The sequence below is a fragment of the Blennius ocellaris genome (assembly GCF_963422515.1).
Source record: "Blennius ocellaris genome assembly, chromosome: 22".
Lineage (NCBI taxonomy): Eukaryota > Metazoa > Chordata > Actinopteri > Blenniiformes > Blenniidae > Blennius > Blennius ocellaris.
In genome coordinates, this window is record NC_137671.1 from 4,461,190 (window position 1) to 4,476,338 (window position 15,149).

General features: G+C 44.6%; 1 protein-coding gene across 1 annotated transcript in view; it reads right to left on the bottom strand.

The window, feature by feature from the left end:
* Positions 1-15,149, bottom strand: part of LOC308146536 (thyrotropin-releasing hormone-degrading ectoenzyme-like) — a gene marked incomplete at both ends in the record, with an annotated part of 141,821 nt that overhangs the window by 93,523 nt on the left and 33,149 nt on the right. Inside the window, one exon of the mRNA XM_080518412.1 lies at positions 5,291-5,417. Coding sequence (XP_080374538.1) covers positions 5,291-5,417 — 127 coding nt within the window. The remainder of the gene's footprint in view (positions 1-5,290; positions 5,418-15,149) is intronic.

Consider the following 15,149-nt stretch of genomic DNA (forward strand, 5'->3'; position numbering starts at 1 on the left):
GGAAGCCGCCGAGGCGCTTCATTTCGAGGTCGTTAAAGAGTCTCAATGCGGCGCCGTCAAAATAAAGCGTGTCATTTGTTGTCTTCTGTCAGTCGCGGTATTTTAACTTCTGTTCCGTTTGCTCACGTCGTTTCAGGCAGATTAAAAGTCTATTAGACCGTCGGTTTCTCTCACGACTGACCCGTTCATAAAGATACTGATTGTACATGTTAGTGGGACTCAGATGCTCTATAATCTGGATTATATGAAAATGCATCAGGTATTGGGATTCAATTTCTCTATAATGTGGATTATATGAAAATACATCAGGTTTTGGGAGGAAGATGCTCTATAATCTGGATTATATGAAAATACATCAAGTATTGGGATTCAATTTCTCTATCATGTGGATTATGTGAAAATACATCAGGTATTGGGAGGAAGATGCTCTATAATCTGGATTATATTAAAATACATCAGGTATTGGGATTAAGTTTCTCTATAATGTGGATTATATGAAAATGCATCATGTATTGGGATTAAGTTTCTCTATAATGTGGATTATATGAAAAACATCAGTTATTGGGAGGAAGATGCTCTATAATCTGGATTATAGTACAATACATCAAATTTTGGGATTAAGATGTTCTATAATCTGGATAATATGAAAATATATCAGTGGGAGAAAGGAGCTCTATAATCTGGGTTATATGAAAATGCATCAGGTATTGGGATTAAGATTCTCTATAATTTGGAATATATGAAAATATATCAGTTTGGGGGAGGCAGAAGCGCTATAATCTGGATGCTTGTGGCAAATATGCTCTATAATCTGGAAGTGAGTAGGATTTAGTAGCTCTATAATCTGGATGTTTATGGGATTAAGATGCCTCAGAATTTAGGTGTGGATAAAAGAAAACCTGATTTAAAAAAGGAAGATTTATTCCATTATAAAATCGCAAAGTGCAGTTTTTAACACACCGGTTTATTTATTTATTTTATTCACTTTCAGCAGTAATCAAAGTGTTTTTCTTTAAACATGTCAAAGAAGAAGAATAAAATAAAAGGGTGAAAGTTTTCCGCTTCGCTCTGTTGAATATTGACTGAATCCAACATGGCTGACTGGACGGCAGCTGACCGGCCTGCAGCTCCGTGCACGTGAGCCCAACGTGCACGAGCGCTTTGCTCCATCTGCTGCTGTGTGGGCCCGAGGCGAGGGGTGTGTGTGTGTGTGTGTGTGTGTGTGTGTGTGTGTGTGTGTGTGTGTGTGTGTGTGTGTGTGTGTGTGTGTGTGTGTGTGTGTGGTCCAGATGGAGCCAGAACACATTAGTCTGCTCGGCATGTTGGCACGCCGGCTCACACTCAGTCAGACTTTCAGAGGAAATCCTCCTGACAGACGCTTCACCTGAGCCTCAAATGAATTATGTGGACAACTGGAGAGGAACCAGAGAGGAACCAGAGAAGAACCGGAGAGGAAACGGAGAGGAACCGGAGAAGAACCGGAGAGGAACCTGAGACAAATCAGAGAGGAACTGGAGAAGAACCAGAGAAACCAGAGAAGAACCGGAGAGGCACCGGAGAGGAACCTGAGAGGAACCAGAGAGGAACCAGAGAGGAACCTGAGAGGAACCTGAGAGGAACCAGAGAAGAACCTGAGAAGAACCTGAGAGGAACCAGAGAGGAACCAGAGAGGAACCGGAGAGGAACTGGAGAGGAACCAGAGAGGAACCAGAGAGGAACCAGAGAGGAACCTGAGAGGAACCTGAGAGGAACCAGAGAAGAACCAGAGAGGAACCAGAGAGGAACCTGAGAGGAACCTGAGAGGAACCAGAGAAGAACCTGAGAAGAACCTGAGAGGAACCAGAGAGGAACCAGAGAGGAACCGGAGAGGAACCGGAGAGGAACCAGAGAAGAACCAGAGAGGAACCTGAGAGGAACCAGAGAGGAACCAGAGAGGAACCGGAGAGGAACCTGAGACAAATCAGAGAGGAACCGGAGAGGAAACGGAGAAGAACCAGAGAGGAACCGGAGAGGAACCTGAGAGGAACCAGAGAGGAACCAGAGAGGAACCAGAGAGGAACCTGAGACAAATCAGAGAGGAACCGGAGAGGAAACTGAGAGGAACCGGAGAGGAAACGGAGAAGAACCAGAGGAACCAGACGAACCGGAGAGGAACCGGAGAGGAACCGGTGACTAATTGGAAAGGAACTGGAGAGGAACCCGAGAGGAACCAGAGAAGAACTGGAGACAAATTGTAGATGAATCGGAGATGAACCAGAGAGGAACCGGAGAAGAACCGGAGAGTGGCGATGTGCTTGTTTACAACACCAGCAGGAGGGCTGAGGTGTATTGACACCTGTCAAGAGATTTGCTGTCACAGTGACAGGAGGCGGTTCCAAGAAGAGGACTGTCCAATAGAACTCTTTCACATGTCACTGAGGCCCCTGCTGATGTTGGTGGACATGTACGGTGGTGTGTGTCTTCTGGGGCTGTTGTTCCAGTGTGTGTGTGTGTGTGTGTGTGTGGGGGGGGGGGGGGGGGGGGCAGTTAGAGGGGTAGTAAAAATTGCTGTATGGGGGCATGAGAGAGATGTTGGAGGGAACGCTCTGTCTCTTTAAATGTGCTGCTCATCGCTCCTGTCTGCCTCTCTCAGGGGGGATCCATGCCCTGCATGACAGCAGATGGAGCCCTGAGGCTCAGGGAACACACACACACACACACACACACACACACACACACACACACACACACACACTGGCAGCAGCGGGGTGGAGTTAGAGGCAAACTGTGGTAAAGACCGATGTCAACATCAGTTTGAAGGCAGAGACACACGATAATGTGGCTACATGAACTGAGCTCATTTAGAGACACGCTGCTCTCACACACACACGCACACACACACACACACACGCACACACGCTCGTTTTGATGCCAGCAGCCTCCTTACATTAACATCTACCTTTAATAAATTGTAAACAGATCCAACGCGACCTAAAATATCGTTTTTTTTGCTTCACTTGTTGCCGGAGTTCATTGAAAAGGCTCCAACTCAATATTTCACAACGGAGGGGTAAAGATCTGCCCCTCCTATCCCCGGTTTTATAATATTCTCCAATATTTGAAGGCACTTTGATGTTTTTTTTTGTACTATTTGAACACAAAAGCTCATTGAAGAGCCTCCTAAGTCTATCAAATGTCTTCTTTTGTATCGCAGCTTGTTTTTGTGTAATGTTTTTTTTTTTTTTTTTTTTAACCTGCTTTGGTCCTTCATGTCTCCTCTTTGTGATTTCATGTTTTTGAGTCTTTTACTTTACTCATTTGTGTGTTGGGGTTTTTTTTTTTTTTGACATTATATAATTTTGTTTTAATAGCTTTTTGCATTCAATTACCAGTGTGATTTGGGGGTATTTAGCATTCTCTGTGATAATTCTATCTCCTCTCTTTTATGGTTTCGTTTCTTTTTTGTGAGACTCGTGGGATCACCGCCGGGCCCGTCTGTCCCTCCGTCCGTCCTCGGGGTTGTTTACGGTGTGTGAGGCTCAAATCAAGAGAGCATGATGAGAGAGCACATCTGCAGGCTGAACTCTGACTGACACACACACACACACACACACACACACACACACACACACACACACACACACACACACACACACACACACACACACACACACACACACACACACACACACACACACACACACACACTCCAACCTTCAGTCCAAGAAAACGGTTGAATCGAGTGGGTCAGCTGCTCAGCTATCACTCTTATCACTCTCTCTGACCTATTGAATAACCAAGTTTTTGTGAAAAAAAAAAGAAAAGAAAAGAAAAAAAAAAAACATTAAGCATTATATCACTACGTTGCAGGAATGAGCCATAAAATATCAAATGTAAATTGTTGAAATCCAAAGTAATTAGTAAATAATACATTTCTTCCGATTGGCTCGTTGGAGCAACACATGTTTTAAACATTAAAACAAGCCAGGGCGAGAGAAGACAGAATTTTACACAATATGACACCTTTAAAGGTACGCAGCCTTGCTATAGTGCAGTTTTAAAGAATTGACTCAAAAAGGCTACTACAAAAAAAAATAACGATGTTTAAGATCATGATTTTAATCATGTATTGTAAAAATTATTGTCAGTGCATAAATGCTAGGTAGGGTTAATTTACATTCCGATCCGGAGAAAACGATTCACGAGCGGCAGACAAATCAGCGCAAATGATCAGTTTGGAAAACGACGCCAAACAACTGTCGCTGTGAGAGCTGATTACGGGGAGTCGGCAGAGGAGTCGGAAATTTCTCTTAAAGACGTTTCGATCGGTCCAATCAAGACAGATTTTACACACAAAAAAAGACGTTTTAACTCCAAATACTCTGAATACAATTCTAAAATACTCTATACTTCCAAAAGGTTGACAATAACAACTTCAATCGCTCACCAAGCCAAAGTAATCCCATTACTTCTGACCGAATTGCCATTAGAAACACTGAAGAAATACTTTTCTTCCACGTGCCGGAGACGGACGAGCTGCTCGAGTGTTTCTCAGAGACAACCGTCGCACTCCACATTTTTGTCCTGCAAAGTGAAAAGTGAAGAAACCTGAAGTGGAAGCTGAAGGCCGACGCCACTTTTCAAAAGTTTGAAGGAGCTCGTCACGCCGTTAACCAACGGAAAAACACTGCAACCTTGAAAAGAGCCTTGAGTCGTCGGATTGTCTCGCGGTTCAGCTTCACGCTGACGATTGCGCGACGGAAAGCGGTGGCTTCATCGAGTGAGCTCCACTGAACGCCTGTGCAGGCTGTGCCAATTTTTAAAGGAGTCATCTTATGCTATGCTATCGCTATGCTATCGCTATGCTATTGCCATGATCGACGGGTCCTGCGGCCAATCGACACGCGCCTAAAGTCCGTACCAGTCAAAGTCTAGCATGCACTCTTGAGAGAGGAAGGTGCGGTTTTAAAAAAAAAAGGGTATGTCAATTTTGCAAAAGGAGCTTGAAGTAAGTACCTGTTAGCATCTACTAGCAGTTTGTTAGCATTTACAGTTTTTCTCTTCAATTTTCAAACATGTGTAACAAGCAGGACACAGCAACAGTCACAAATATCCAACACCATGTGAATTTGATGGCGGGTTGCCTTTGGTCGCCATGACAACGGCAACCCTTGATCCAGTCTCAGTGCGACGTAGGATCCCCAATTCACCGCCAAGACCAAAGATTTCTCCCAAGATCTTTTGATCTTTCGTGAGCGATGGCCAAAAATCACCGGTACTGCAGCGGGGAGCGAGCAAATTGCAGCCTTACCTAGCTTGGGCAGTGAGTACTGGACTTTGAAGTAGTCCTGATAGAATCCCAGCAGCCTCTTGGTGATGTGCAGAGCGTAGTCGCCGGCGCCGCTGGAGATGGCATCCGGCCGGGCGTAGAGTCGGATCTGTTGTCAAGAAAGGCAGACACGGGACAGGAATATTAGCGTCGTCTCGGCTCGACAGTTAATCTAGCGTCGGCTAAAGATAATGCTAACAGTGGGCCCAGTGTTTTAAACAGAATGCGACAAAAGGTTTCGCCGATGCTAAAGCTAACAGTGGACCGAGTGGCCAACACCAAGAGACAGTTAATGCTAATTTCATTAGCTAGCTTATGGAGCAAGACAGAATGGCACAACGGGCTTTGCTAATGCTAATAATATTAATGGTTTAGAAAGCTAAATATTTGAAACAGACACAACATTCTGTTAATGCTGAAGCTAATAGCATGTGGTTTAGTGAGCAGGACCAAGAGAGAGAAAAAACCAGCTAATGCTAACATGGGATAGCGAGCAAGTCAGGTACAAGGGTTACTGCTAATGCTATTGCTAATAGGGATGGTTGGTGTGGAGGACAATAAGACAGCAGGTTCTGCTAATGCTAACAGAAAGACAAGTAAGGAAGAGGACAGACACATGTCCAAGTCAAAAAATGAGTTTTAAAATCTCTCCAGTACAGAAAATTGAAATCCAGCAATGGCCAAAGAAAATATCGTAAAGTGAACTTGGGGGGATCGAAAAGCCATCGAGGGGCGTTGAGGTTCACACCTGCAGACAAAAAGTAATTTGGGGAATGTGGCCGTGGAGTCAGCCGGGTCGAGTCCGACTTCATACTTCAGCTACTTTGGTCTGAAGTGGCAGAAAAGAAAAACAGACTGGATTCGCCACCCTTAACACGACAAATAGCGACTCTCCAGGCTCCAGTGGCGCCCCGAAGAGTCATGACACATGTGGGGGACACTTCAACGCACCGCCGCTCTTCAACAAACACACGTGAACGCACCAGTCGATACCCAATATCAAGCAGTCACATGACACCTCTCCACCAATCACAATGATGTATGGTGTTGACCTCAGTGACAGAGAGAGAGAGAGAGAGAGAGAGAAAATCACTGCTGATGTCTGATTTTAAAATCGTTAAGAATTATTGAAAAAAATGATTCAATATTCAGTTAGCATTAGCAGTTTTGATTTTTTTTACAAAGTCACTAAAATTCCTCGGAGAAGAAGTGACTTGCTGTTATTACAGTCATCTGCAGTCAGTCAAAAACACACACACACACACACACACACACACACACACACACACACACACACACACACACACACACACACACACACACACACACACACACACACACACAGAGAGAGAGAGCCGTAGCTTTATGGACACCAAGCACAATGTGTGAAAGAATATATTGAGTTTATTGGCGTGAAAATAAAAACTGTCTGTTGGTTTGTGTGTGTGTGTGTGTGTGTGTGTGTGTGTGTGTGTGTGTGTGTGTGTGTACATACTTTAATGTGAAAAATGATGGGTTTGTGTGTGTGTTTTATCTTTGTTGCTTTGTGTGTCCACCCGCTCCTGTCTTTGTGTGAAACGAGATAGAGGTGTGTGTGTGTGTGTGTGTGTGTGTGTGTGTGTGTGTGTGTGTGTGTGTGTGTGTGTGTGTGTGTGTGTGTGTGTGTGTGTGTGTTTCTGATAGCTTGTCTCTGTCGTCCTTCAGTTGACAGTGAGCTTGCCAACTGAACACACACACACACACACACACACACACACAGATATATACGCAACCCAGAAATAAACAGCCAATACGAAACAAAAGACTTTAATTGGCTGATATATCGGTTATCTGATTTTTTTTTTTTTTCCCAAAATATCAGAATCTGCATTGGCCTGGAAAAACAGAAATCGATATCAGCCGGGCCCTAATAAAAACTTCTCTCAATAAGCTCAAAGCGATAGTGACTCAATGCCCCACCTAGTGATACAGAGTGGTATTACCAGTGTCATTATGTTCCTAATATATTCAATATATTTCACTTTTAACCGATGCAGAAAAGTGCCAAATCCGTCTACAGTCTTTCGTTACATTTGTAGATTATTGCATATTGATGTTATAAGGCAATTGCTTGAATGTCTGTTCTGTTTTTCAATGTTTAACTTTTATGTATATATTTCATTTTCTATTTACTTTGTATACATTCAATCATCATCAGTGTTTATGTCAGACTCTTACACCCTTAAACAACTAAAAGAAACAGACAACAATAAAATGTAGTATATCCCATATAAGCACTGCCTCCAGTTCCAGGCCAAGGTTGAACTACAAATAAAGTTTGATTTGATTTTGATCACACAATTGGAATAATCATCCAGATTTTTATGTCCATACCATGGAATTAAATGCATTTTTTTTTTTTTGCATGCCCACCGCGATGCTCCTGATGCAACAAAGAGCACACATCAGAGCTCCCCCCTCTCCGCTCTCGCCTCAGCGGCGCCAATCCCTCAATAAAAAATTGAGACTTTTCAGAGCCTCTCGCCTCTTTCTGCCTCCACCAGGACTCATCTCTGCGGAGTGAATGCTCGGAGTCGAGGCTTTATTGAAACGGGAGCTGCTTCCCGTGGAGAACGGTGAACGGAGAGGGTGGGGGGGGGAATTGAATATGGTCTCCTGAGGTTTCCCGGATCGCCTGCAGTCATGTTTTCCCAGGTGAGGAGAAGCCCGGAATGCAGCGAGGCGGGTGGTGGAGGAAGACGAAGTGCGTTGCGTGTGTGAGTGTGTGTGTGTGTGTGTGTGGTGGGGGGGGGGGGGGTCTGACTTCAAAGTATCGGCATATCCACCGTGTCGCCCGGGACTGAAATGTGCTGCTAGTGCTCAAACTGTGACACAGTGGCTCCGGTGCTTCGCCCCCTTGCAGGAAGTCGATGGAAGCCTTTTAACGCTGAGCCGGCGTATTCTGCGCCCCCCACCACCACCACCACCACCCCCCTCGGAATCAGAAAGAGAAAAAGATGGTCACATGCCCATTCAGACCAGGCATTAGTGTGTGTTTCAGTGATCTGATCCCAAGATTGCAAATGAGGAGCCCTGAAGACAAGCGTGAGGCCGCGTACACACAACGCCCTTTCATGTCCTATATTATGCAAGATTGACTTTCGAATTGTTTTCTATTTCCTATTTCTATCTGAATTTGGTGTTTCCACAGCCCGTGTATGAGGCGCCGTCGCTTGCTTCACTTTTGAACAAACGTGTGCTCGATACAGGCGATTCAGAGATTTTCCCTTCACGATGTCACGTGAGGAAATAACAGCTCCCTCTGGTGGTTGGAGACTCACTTTGCGCCTCCTTGACGGAGACTTTTTCAGATGGGAACCGTTTTTCCCGGTCAGGTGAACTAACCAGCTTCGCTATGGCAATACGTTCACGTTAGCTTAGCTAGAAGATGTCACCAAGTGCGACTTGATGAGGAAAAAAATCCGCTAATGCTACGAGATGGAAGCGGAAGACGGGTCACGGAGCTGAAGGCCCACGAGGTTCGTGTCGATTCTTCAGACACTGAGCGTCAATGTCTTTAACTCAAAGGGTCAAAAAAATCGGACCGCTTAAATGCTTCTGGGAACTTGACGAGTTTGGGAATTTCCCATTTTCTGTACGCAATCTGTGATGGAAAAAAAACCTAAATAAACCCACGATATTTAAAAACACCAAAGGTCAAATGAGGCTGGAGCTTATTTTTCCCAGTTTGACTGTACCAAATTGGACGTTTCCCACCGAGAAGCCAGGAATTCCCCTCTTTAGAATGTGGGAAAGATAACCGTCACTGAGCTGGTAAATATCTGGGGAATTCCGATTAAATCTGATATCATAAAATTACTGGACAGATGAAAAGTTGATGAAACATTTTGGGGCCTGGTATGAGATATTAATCAAAAACGCAAACATTTTGAGGCGTACGTTTACACAACAACGGTGCTTGCTGCAACTGACAACGCAAGTTTTTAGAAACGACTCTCGAGGTGGAACTTTTTGACGATGTTCCAACTCAGTCATTGTATAGACGGACAAAAACAACACTATCTGGGAACGTTCGGGGTCCGTCTAGTTGTTGATGGCAAAAACACTGCTACTATGCATCAACAGCCCCCACTAGTGGCCAAACATGGAAACTACAATTGTTGTTTTTTTTAAGCTTTCCTGTTGTTTTCTTGTAAATGGACAATGTTTTCAAGATGTTTTGTAAACGAAAGAGCACAAATGATAAGTTCTCACTTTGTCATGTAAAAGGGGGGGCCTATATTCCCAGTTGGATGTGGGAACTTTCCAACTTCCCGGGTAGATCTTGATTCACGCTCTTCTTCCCTTCTCGTATTTCTGGAATAAACTTCCATCTGCTGACAGTTTCGCACTGTCCGCGGACCAAAGACCGCTCCTGTGAAACTCTGCTTTATGTTCAATTATTAAAAGGTACTTGACCATTTCAAGTTTGAAAGTTGTTAAAGTCACGCTCCGCTCCGTGTGACCGGTTCGCCTTTTGTGTGGCAACACCCCGCCGCGAATCCATCCCCCGCAGGGCGTTTTCCCAGTCACGACGGAAGATCCATCTGAATTAAGCCGACGGCGAACGGCGGCTCATGTGTCACAGCGAGCATCCTTGCCGAGCAGGTGAGGCAGATTATTTCCCCTGAAAGCTCGGAAGTGCGGAAACAGATTAGAGCGGGTTCCCGCTGCAGAGCGGAAGCCATCCACGACACAGCGGCGTCCGAACGGCGTCCCGTCAGACACCGGGGGGCGATTAGGAAGACCGCCGTGGCCGTCCCGACGCACTGACGCATCTTTAGGAAGGAGGGGAGACGTGTCGTCTGTCTGTGAGCGGCGCGCCTGTTTGCCGGCGATATGCTTTAAAAATGTAAAAATAATAATGGAAATGAAAGCCGGAGGGAGAAAATAGCATTGCTGCAAAATGTCGAGAAAAGGGTGTCTGCTCTCGCAGGAACAGTCCTGGATCAAGTTAAAATAAAGCCTGCAGAGGTGATATACACACACATATATATATATATATATATATATATATATAGCATAGCATTTATTATAAGCTTTAACATTAATCATGACGTTCAGCATTCATTATGCAGAATTATTTGTTTAATTATTTATTAAACATTAGTTTTGTGGGTTAAAATATACATCTCGACACTTTTTTCTTTTTTTCTTCATTCTGTTTCTGTTTTTTTGTTTTTTTTTAAAAACCACCTATGACGATCACCGATGAAAATGTGAAAGAGTTGCAAAAAAAAAGGGAAAGAAAAAAAACAAAGAAAAGAAAAATCTAACGTTCACGTTGGAGCTTTAGCATTTATTATCAGCGTTATTAGCATTATTATTGTGATTTATAGGATTCATAATGCAGCTTCAGCATTCTCGTTGCGGCTGTAGCATTTACGTTGTAGCACTAGCATTCATTTTGCAGCTTCAGCATTCATGTTGAAGCTTTAGCCTTCATTATGTGCTTTAGCATTCATGATGCAGCTTTAGCTTGTGAGCTTCAGAATTAATTATGAGCTTCAGCATTCTCTGTGAGCTTCAGCATTCATGTTGGAGCTTTGGCATTAATTATGAGCTGTGGCATTCATGTTGAAGCTTTAGCCTTCATTGTGTGCTTTAGCATTCACAATGCAGCTTTAGCGTTAATTGCAAGCTTTAGCATTAATTGTGAGCTGTGGCATTCATGTTGAAGCTTTAACCTTCATTATGTGCTTTCGCATTCACGATGCAGCTTTAGCATTAATTGCAAGCTTTAGCATTAATTATGAGCTTCAGCATTCATGTTGCGGCAATAGCATTCACACTGCAGCTTTACCAACTGCTTGGACTCGGACAAACATTCTCAGCTCCATAGAGAAGCATTAGAATTGTCCACACTTGTAGTTTTTGGGTTATTTGAGTCATTGAGGACGTAAAACCGGTCAAACGGTGAATCTTGCGTTAGCAACCACGAGCCTCCTGAAGCTCGCCAGCGAGATCATCAGATCATCTGGGTACTATACAGAGAGTCATAGAGATTATTGAGCGTTCTTTCCGAAATAAGAATAAGATGATATATGAATGACAGCGAGACAGACACTCTCTGCGACGCCATTCCTGACAGTCCGGCCAGGTGGACGAGTCTGAAACAGCATTTTATTCCCACCAGGAAACCTTTAAATTAGTCAGTCAGTCAAATCAGCCTGAAGACGAAGTGCAGAGGAGCCACGGCTCCTGCCTGGAGCTCACAGCTGAGCGCCACACACACTCTCTGGATGTTGAAGCAGTGGAGGGGAAAGAAAAAAAAAGAAAATGCACCTTTATAACAATTTCTTGTCTTTCTTATTTTGGTACTACTTCTCTCTCCTCCTCCTCCTCCTCCACCTCGTCTTCCTCTCCCCTTGTTATCTCTCCGCTCGCCTGTGACATCTCTCGCAGCCTCCCGACGCTCCGTCTGTCGCCCTTGGATGATGGATAGGGTGATGGACGCTCGGTTGCCACAGTAATTTGATGGATGGTTTAGCAACTGATACAAGCGGGTGAGAGCAACACACACACACACACACACACACACACACACACACACACACACACACCGACGCACTCCTCCCAGCGTGTGCAGGTCCTTGACTTTGAGATCGACGGGCCTCAGACAGTCGTCGCTCTGTTGCGAGCAGCGCCGACCCGTGACTGCGCCCGCCACACATCTGTCCAATCATATCATCGCGTTCGCTGACGACACCGCGTTGATGAGGTGAGACAGTCTGGTGGGGGCGGGTGTGGTGGGGGAGGGTTCATGGACAGCAGCTGCTGTGCCAATGTCAACAAGGTGGAATAAAAAAAAAAAAGACATAGGGGTGATTGTTGACTTTAGAGTCGTGGCCCCGCCGCTACGACTTTCTCTGTACCGCGTGAGTTTGTATCGTGTTCCTACTTCCTGGTTCTGCCAGGTGTCAGACTCAGGAAGAAGCCTCATCTGCGTTGACGTCCCTCATGGAAGTGTTCTGATTCCTTGAGGAACTTTTCAGTCGAGACTGTTTTACACTCGTGCGTTATGGGCTACCAAGCGATCGCTTGAGGTTCTTTGTTTTGCTCGGGAACATTTCCAGAAGAGGACAAGAGAATAAAGGTGCCGAAACCGGCGTCACGAAGTGGAAAACGATCAAATAGGCTAAACCCAATCACCAACCAATGAACCAACACAGCCGCCATCTTTCAGACGGTTCGTCTGCAGCCATCAGGTTGTGGTTCAGCCAGGACTCAGTGAGCAGAAATACACAGTAGATCCTCACCTTTCTGTGGAAGTTCAATCTCAGCAGTTCCAGAGCGGGGCCTGCTGTTAGCCCTTAGCCTGGTTAGCATGCCAGCTTACCGCAGTCTCCTTCCACGCCGCTGTTTCCTAAACTCTCGGTCTTGAAGAGTCCAAATCTATCTCACGCTGCCTTGGCGTCTGGTTCCAGAACCAAGTTGGGGTTTCCTCAGAAGACGTAGGTCACTGGTTGTACTTCACGCTCGTCTTGTTGCGCAAACTGCTGGTAAAAAGTACAAAAAAGAGGCGTCCGCGAAACAAGAAGCCACTGCATCTCTGCACGCCACTACCTCAAAAAATACTTTATACAAATCTCTGGTGTTGGAGCCTTTCGGTTTTCAGTTAAATACAAGGACAAGAGAGTGAAAACACTTAACGGAAAGCTCCTTGTCTACAAATGTTGCTTGAATCATGTCCGATATGTGAAAGGAAACAGAAGCGAGTATCTCCGTAAGCAATTTGATGTAAGACTCTCTGATACTCAAGGACTCAGCAAGGTAACACAAGTGAAAAAAAACTATGAGCATGAACCGAAGCCATGGCCAAACAACCGAGGTTCAAACCAAACCACGGTGCTCCCTCAACCACCCCCCCCCCCCTTGTAATCACCCCAATGCAGAAAGTAGTTCTAGCATCTTTCCAGAATCTGACGTTTGTCTTTCTACACTGAACCTTCGAAGAGCAACAGCCAGGATCTCTGTCGCAGCTCCAGTCGACTCGGCGCCCGCAGACGTTTGAGGAAATAGGACAGCGAGCGTGGGCGTTCCAGAGCGCTCCCAGCGCGCAGGTGTGCGTTGACCTCGCTTTGGCTCGCTTAGAGAATGTAAATAATGTCTTTCATGGCCCGAGGAGACCAAACTATGCCTTAATTTGATGGGAGAGACAAAAAAACCACACTGCAGATCACCTTCAGGAGGAGAAAATCCAACAGACCAGAGAGAAGGCGACACTTTAAAACCGCTGATATTTACCAATATTCAACACAAATGTAGTCAGAGTGGCAGGTTTTTTTTTTTTTTCTTTTTTAGAGGATTTCGGTCCACAATCCCCCACCTGAGAGGCCCCCTCTTTTAAATTCCTGCAGCTTTTCAATCGATACTCCACAACGTTGTTTCCGAGAGCCACATTAGCTACAGACGCCTGGTGCACACGCAGCTTTTAAAAGCTTCACAATGGAACGCTACCACCGGACTACAAAAGAGCAACAGCACACTTCAAATAATGACGTAGTTGATCATTTCTGATGTAATTAAAACCAAGCGAGCAGCGGTTTGTTGGTGTGTTTACACCCTTTGTTCTGTGTGATTTCATTAAACACCGCTGCACATTTCTGTGTTTGGAGTCGGGTATGAATACAGTTATCATTAGGCTGAGGCACCGCCCCCTTTCCATTGGTGATTAGCAGGCGGCAGATTGATAGGTTGTTGATCTTACCGTCAAATTCTGCTGTGGGCTCGTGCCATAGCCGACCAGCTACAAGTGGACCGCCAGCGACCAAGCAGGGTTCACGAGATCATAATATCATGGTGGAATTGTGAGACATCCCACCATAACAACCATGGATACGGACAACAAAAATGTATTTTAATTACTTTTCTGCTTGGGTCATGGGTAAGTAGGTGTCTAGTTATATATTTAGCTTTTTAATCAGTTGTACTCAATAGTGTGTTATATATTTTGGCACTTTAACTTGTCGTCAGTGTTACAGAAGGTGTGATTTATTTTGAAGGGGCGGAAGCTCTTGTTGGCATCTGTGTCCGTGTGGTGCGATCTGCACTGTGTAGACCGACGCGTGTTGCCTGCTGCATATATTGGCTACGTATATTTCGCGCGAAGGAAAACACGGCATGACATACCCAGGGGAATAACAGCCACCAACTAGAATGGAGGCAATCCAGATAGCATGGCCTAGCATAGCCTAGCATTACCTCACCGCAAACAAGACGTACTCACTAAAACCCCCTTGGGTCATTAGCATAATTTATCCAAATAATGCAAATCTTTTTTTTGCCCCGTAGTATTAGCATAACTTAGCAACATGCTGCATGCGACCAAGACTTTCAACGCAGCGCAAAGCCATGTTGCATTAGCATAATTTAGCCAGATAAAATAAACTCTTGAACATTTTACCCAAGTAGCATTCGCATAATTTAGCAGCATGCTACAAAAACTATCAGCAAAATAGTTTCTAAATAATGTAACAAGCTGAAAATGCTGTAACTGTTAGTGGACTTAAACAAAATGCAGCATGCGACCAGTAATTATAGCCAGCTTGCATGTGAGTAATATTGCACTTTGCAGCGTGTTACCATTGTAACATATTATAACTGAAACCAGGAAGAATTAACAATCTTTAAGACAGCCAAATTTCAGCTAGCTACCATATGCATATTTTAGCCGTCTTACAATAAAATCGAGTAAAATAACTTTGACATAATTTATTCATTACACTAGTAATACGAGCTCTGTAGCCTTAACATAAATTAGAAAGTATCATTTAGCGAGATGCTACAAGTTATTCCAGCA